This window comes from Cupressus sempervirens, chromosome 9 (genome assembly GCF_028749045.1).
Source record: "Cupressus sempervirens isolate cs-2001-9-10 chromosome 9, ASM2874904v1, whole genome shotgun sequence".
In the NCBI taxonomy this organism is placed as follows: Eukaryota; Viridiplantae; Streptophyta; class Pinopsida; order Cupressales; family Cupressaceae; genus Cupressus; species Cupressus sempervirens.
Window position 1 is genome coordinate 434,589,396 of NC_143126.1, and position 6,340 is coordinate 434,595,735.

At 31.5% G+C, this 6,340-nt stretch overlaps 1 protein-coding gene across 1 annotated transcript; it reads right to left on the reverse strand.

The window, feature by feature from the left end:
* Positions 1 to 4,393: 4,393 nt before the first annotated feature.
* On the reverse strand, positions 4,394 to 5,860 carry LOC149539155 (putative xyloglucan endotransglucosylase/hydrolase protein 32). Its single transcript, XM_089802522.1, has 4 exons — positions 5,590 to 5,860; positions 5,345 to 5,445; positions 4,915 to 5,132; positions 4,394 to 4,790 (listed from the first exon to the last, which is right to left on the reverse strand). Exons 1-4 carry the CDS (start codon positions 5,858 to 5,860, stop codon positions 4,394 to 4,396), a joined length of 987 nt encoding a protein of 328 aa, XP_089658648.1.
* Positions 5,861 to 6,340: the final 480 nt, after the last annotated feature.

Sequence of the window (6,340 nt, forward strand, 5' to 3'; positions counted from 1 at the left end):
AGTTTCTTTATCTGACATGTGACTGTTTGCATGCCCATTTTCATTATTTGCAGCTATAACTTTGTTCTTAATAACTATTGTATCTTTTTTGTACATTGCTTATGTCTATTTGTACTTCTCAGCATGATACAATATTCATATCACCATAGCTAAGCTAGTGATCATTCAAAAAATCAGCAACACAATTAAGGATGGGTTATCAAACATCAAACAACAACATCAACATCAAAGTGAGCTTTTAACACTCAAATATTGTGGACTTTGTCTCATTGTGTCACACTTTAGTATCCATTATATCCATTCAACCTATGGCATTGTGTGACCTTCAAATCTCAAACAATTTCATTTCATTTCATATCACATCATTAAATCATATTTCATTTCATTTATACATCCCATTTCATTTCTTTACATTTCATTTACCTCTATTTCATTAGATTCATGCCATTACATTACATTTCAATTCATCAAATTTATGCATCTCATTACCCAACATTTCATTCACACATCTCATTAGTACATTTCATTCGTATATTTCATTTATCTACTCCATTTCTACATTCACTATCCACATATCACATTATTCCATTCAACATCTATACACTACATTAATCATTCACATTACATCGAAATCTACAACTATCATATAAAGTAAATCACAATATCATGTACATGCATTCATCCATAACATTAGATATATAAAGTCCATGATATAACAAGTGCACAAGTTCGAACATGAAAAAGCTCAAATATCTCATATACCAAAAAGCTCGACTATCTCATATCTCAAGAGGTCATCAATATCAACATCAAAAGGTCATCAACATCAACATACAAGGATCATCATCATTAATGACATACATGCTAATCCAATAAAATGAACACCAAAAAGCTACACAAGTCACCCCTATGTCTCACCACCTGCATCATCTTTATGAGTCTGATCCGGAGGTCCCTTCTCATTAGGGGCACTCATCCCATCTGTAGCAAGTATAATAACCCAATTTATCAATCACCTATCAATCAACCACTAATAATCTATCAATGCTCTCCAATGGCCTTGCATACAATCCTTGAACCATGAGTTTTTTCTTACATACCTTTTTCATCAAATAGTCAAAAAATGACATCCATTTATCATAAGTGATCATCCTACATCAAGCAAATATCAACATCTAGCTATTCAGCTAATGGTTCTATCTTGAACCTATTATTTGTCCTACTCTGTATCCTAAGATGGACATGTTAGTTTTCCCTACTTTGTATCTTGAGGGGGGCACTATTTTCTATCTATCCAACATCACCCAATTGATTTTACACATCACTTTGTTGACACACATGGTTGAACTTGTTATTTTTTTTGCTCTATATCTAGAGACAAACATTTTAGTTTTCCCTAAGTTCTGTATCCTGAGAGGGGGCACTTTTTCCATGTACCCCACTTTACTATCTACTATTCTCATCAAAATTTTCAGAAATAAAATTGGAATATCCTTATTTTTACACATCAGTTTTTCCAATTTCATTTCTAAGGGGGTAGTATATCGAGGCATCAAAAATTTTCAAATATCAAAAACATTCTACCCCAACCAAAAAATCCAACATCAAATCAAAGTAGGGCATCTAATCAAGTCATCCTAAATGAAGGATTTTAAAACATCAACATTGAATCAAACATCAAATCATCAGCAATTAGATGAAAAATTATCAATAATCAGACCTCATATCAACCTCAAATCAATCAAACATCATCAATGAGACATTCAATTATTAGAATTGGACCTAAAATCAGAAAATCAAATAGTCTTACCCAAATTGGCAAAGACCTAAAACAACACAATTTCGATCAAAAGATGCAAAATTATGGATAAAATCAGAGAAAAATAATAGACTTTCAAATCAATCACTACATCAGGTCATTAATCAATCAAATCATCTATCAAATCAAAAAGGACTTAAATCAACTTTAAAAAGAGGAGAAAAACAATTTAAAATCATAAAATGAAATAAAAAAGGAAAAAAGAAAAGACAAAAGGTTGAAAATAAATGGAACATTTATTAAATAAATAAATTCATTTATCCTCACAAAGTGAAAATCTTCCTTTTACATTTAAAAAGATTGGAAAAACCCTCATTTTATCCTCACAAACTAAGTCTATTGGACTCTTCCTCTTGGTACCTTATGAGATATTTATAGTTTCACCATTACCCCCAGTCAAAAGTGAAACCATGATTCTTACCCCAACCCTTTCTAAAATCTTATAAATAGGAGAAGAATTCATGAGCAAAATGACCCAAGTTTTAGGCATTTGCACTATAGGCACATTTTGAGCTATCATCTTTTAGCATTATTTTTATAGCATATTCATGTCATTTTGATAGCATTTTAGCATTCTTTTTATATTAATTAGTATCATTTAGCACATGTTTAGCCTATTGCATGCTCATATCATAGTATTCTAGGGTTATTATACTCATATAATCTACATTCTCACATAGATCTTGCATAGACATTTGTAGATCTGCATTCATAGTATACTCCCATTCTAGAACTATCACTGAAATGTTGATCTAAGAGAAATCTTAGCAGTTATAATTAGGGAAACATGGGACATTCATAGAGTCTCTTGAATTAGATTAGTTCATTGCCATTCTATTTGCACTCTATTCTAAGGTCTCATGAATACGCGAATCTATCGTGTACACCCTTCATCATGAGTAATCCTTTTATTGAATTTTATTTATTCGTAGCTACAATTTCTTCATTTCTTTTCTTATTAATAGATTCAAACCTTTATTCCATAAGGTTCACTTTTGAAGAATTCTTTCAAAACAAAGAATCTCCATCTTTTATAATTGTAAGAGTCAAAGGCCTCCTAAAATATCTTAAAGAGACATGACTATTTATATGATTCTTTATTTTTGTCCTTTATTTCAATGTATTGTTAGATCACATTAATTAAAAATAATACACATAAAAAAAGATAATGTTAAAGTTGTTAATGATGTTTAAGACTTTCTTATAAGCTTTTTTGGACTTCCCTAATGTATAGAGTAAGTTAGATAACTAGGATCTTTTCACAGCTTTATGTTTTTTTATTGTGATATTTTGTATTTTTTAAATATTCTAGATTATAACCTTCTATGAACTCCAAGTATATGTATATGTAATACCATTAAGAAAAATCATAATTTTATTTACTACTTTATTATTTTTAAGATATTTATATATTTTCATGTTAATCTTTATAGTTTTCTTAAAAAGTTTGATTGTCTTTCTTGTACTTGAATTTTTATTTGATTTTTTATTTTTGAATATTACTATTGGGTATGTACTATGTTACTATTCTTTCAAAACAAAGAATCTCCATCTTTTATAATTGTAAGAGTCAAAGGCCTCCTAAAATATCTTAAAGAGACATGACTATTTATATGATTCTTTATTTTTGTCCTTTATTTCAATGTATTGTTAGATCACATTAATTAAAAATAATACACATAAAAAAAGATAATGTTAAAGTTGTTAATGATGTTTAAGACTTTCTTATAAGCTTTTTTGGACTTCCCTAATGTATAGAGTAAGTTAGATAACTAGGATCTTTTCACAGCTTTATGTTTTTTTATTGTGATATTTTGTATTTTTTACATATTCTAGATTATAATCTTCTATGAACTCCAAGTATATGTATATGTAATACCATTAAGAAAAATCATAATTTTATTTACTACTTTATTATTTTTAAGATATTTATATATTTTCATGTTAATCTTTATAGTTTTCTTAAGAAGTTTGATTGTCTTTATTGTACTTGAATTTTTATTTGATTTTTGATTTTTGAATATTACTATTAGGTATGTACTATGTTACTAGATGTTTAGTGTTTAGTGGTTCTAGTTTGCATTGCAATTTCACTATTTTAAAGTATTTCAATTTGGTATGTTATACTGAAATAGCATTTCATAATTAGCATTTCAAGTTCTATATGTATAGTATACAACATCCCCCCTGCCCATCGTCCCCCAGCATCTCAAAATTGAAGCACTTTTTTTCTTTCATCCTAGAAACTTATTTGTGAACCCTGATGTGCCAACATGTCTAAGCATCAATGTTACATTGATTTCAAATGAATGATTGGTGGCAATGTGGTGTCTTTGCAACTTCACTTTATTGTTTAGATGAGAGTGTTAAGAAGAAGATGTCTTCAATTCTTTCATGAAAGAGACAAGATGAGACATGGTAAAATGATAAAAGAATGGTTTTAAAATTATATAATCTTTATTATTAGATAAATGATTTTACATAGAATATAAGCGTTATACATCATAATAAAACATAAAGGTGAGAAAGACAATTTTGTCCCGCTTCCCCTATTATTAAACTTTGGAGGATAAATTAGTATGAATGGTATGCTTGTGGTGGGCATTCAGGCATGGATCCCTCGGGATACCGCTGAAGATCCTGACAATAATCATATGTCATATAGTTCGTCCTCACATATTTCAGATCAAAGACTTGCTCTTTGGTCAGATGTGTATAAACATTAAAACAGTCATCTAACAGCACTTTGGAACAATACTTATCCCTTTCATGGCATCCAATCGTTTGGAAGTTGGTGTAACTTGCAAGAAATGGCTCATAGCTATAATTGGCCTTATATTTCCCTCCATCTGTGGCCCATGAAGATGCATCCCAAATGGTTGCATACACTGACATTGGTTTCGATGGGTACACCACACCAAGGCTCTTTGCTTTAGGAAACCTCCTTATGGGAATACTGTCCACCAAAAATCTGTAACCAAACAACAATAAACCATAAATTGCAGCACATCAGCTGTAAAATCTAAAGTCAGACATGTTATGATATTATCGGTCATTCTTAAACATCACACATTAAGAAGGGGAAAAAGATTTACATGATTTGAAAAGGTGTCCACAGAATGCTATAGTTGTGGAAATCCTTAGTTGGATCGAACCACAGATGAAATTGTTGCTCTCTCCCAATCAGATTCCCATCCCCTGTACCATTTCCATAAACATTGGTCTGTAATTTGTATGGCTCTCCTGGTATTGTTCCCAAGAATTCTATGTCTATTTCATCATGCCATCCTTCATAAACTTGGTTGTTCGAAAGCTGATCATTACAAATCACCATTAAAAACTTGCATCACATTCATACCCATGAAAAACAAGAAGAATTGCATTATGTAACCTGCTTTAGTAATGATGGATTCCCAAAACCTATCTCTATGACATTGAGTTGTCCAATTTGAATTTTAATTGCATCGCATAGGTTATTGAGTCTTAGTGTGTGATGTTTAAGCTGTTCGGTTTTAGAGTACATACATAAAATCCAGTTATGATCCCTGCAGTATATCCTGGCTGGAGTTTAACAGCAGCATTGAAGAAGCCATACATGTACGGCTCTTTTGATTTGAACCCACTACCTGCAAGTTTCAGGACAATATATTAAGACTTGATTTCTAGACTAAAAGTGTTTATAGATAGCCACAATCCCCATCACTCAATTCACTTCATATAAAGAAAAACAAAACAAAGAGAGAAATGCACTGGTAATGATCATGTCTTACCAGATGAGCTATCTAATGTGAGTGTAACAGAGTAACCATCTTTAGAAACATTTTGGTGTTGGCCTCCCCACAAATTGGCATACTCTTCAGAAAACTTGTGAACTCTCAAATAATTGAGAGGGGGCACCGGTGGCTTTTGAAGAATACTATCATTCTCACCACCACCAGACAAGACTAGTTTACACTGATCAGCCATTTTTAGGAATAAAAGTAGCAGCATGAGCACAATCATGTTAAGACAGAGGAAGAGTGAAATGAGACCGAATGCCATGTAGAAGCCCTGCTGTAGTTTGAAGTTTGCTTGGCTTGGATCTCCATCTCCATTGGTGTTGTGTGTGTTCAAATAGCCATCAGAAGAGAATGGCCCGCAAGTTGATCATTTATTCAATTCAATATCTGCATTGATTTCTGATTAAAATTATGAAGTGCTTGTAATTGAAGGTTTGATCATTCCAAGTCAATGAATATTAAGGGAAATAATAGAAGTTCAGAGGGAAAACCTAGTTGTTCCTCACAGTTGATACCCAAGGCAGATATTTTTGAGTAGAAGAATTAGTTGAACACATGGTTTCTTCTCTTAATAATTCTGACAATGCAGTAATGCAGCCTGTTTTAAATGTCAGCTCATGATCGTTGACTATATTGTACCATACAGCGAACGCTCTTCAGACATGTCAGATAAGAACTAGTTTAAAATGTTTGTCTTGCCCCTAGATCTTTATTAAAGTGAGTATAAAATAAATATATAAAG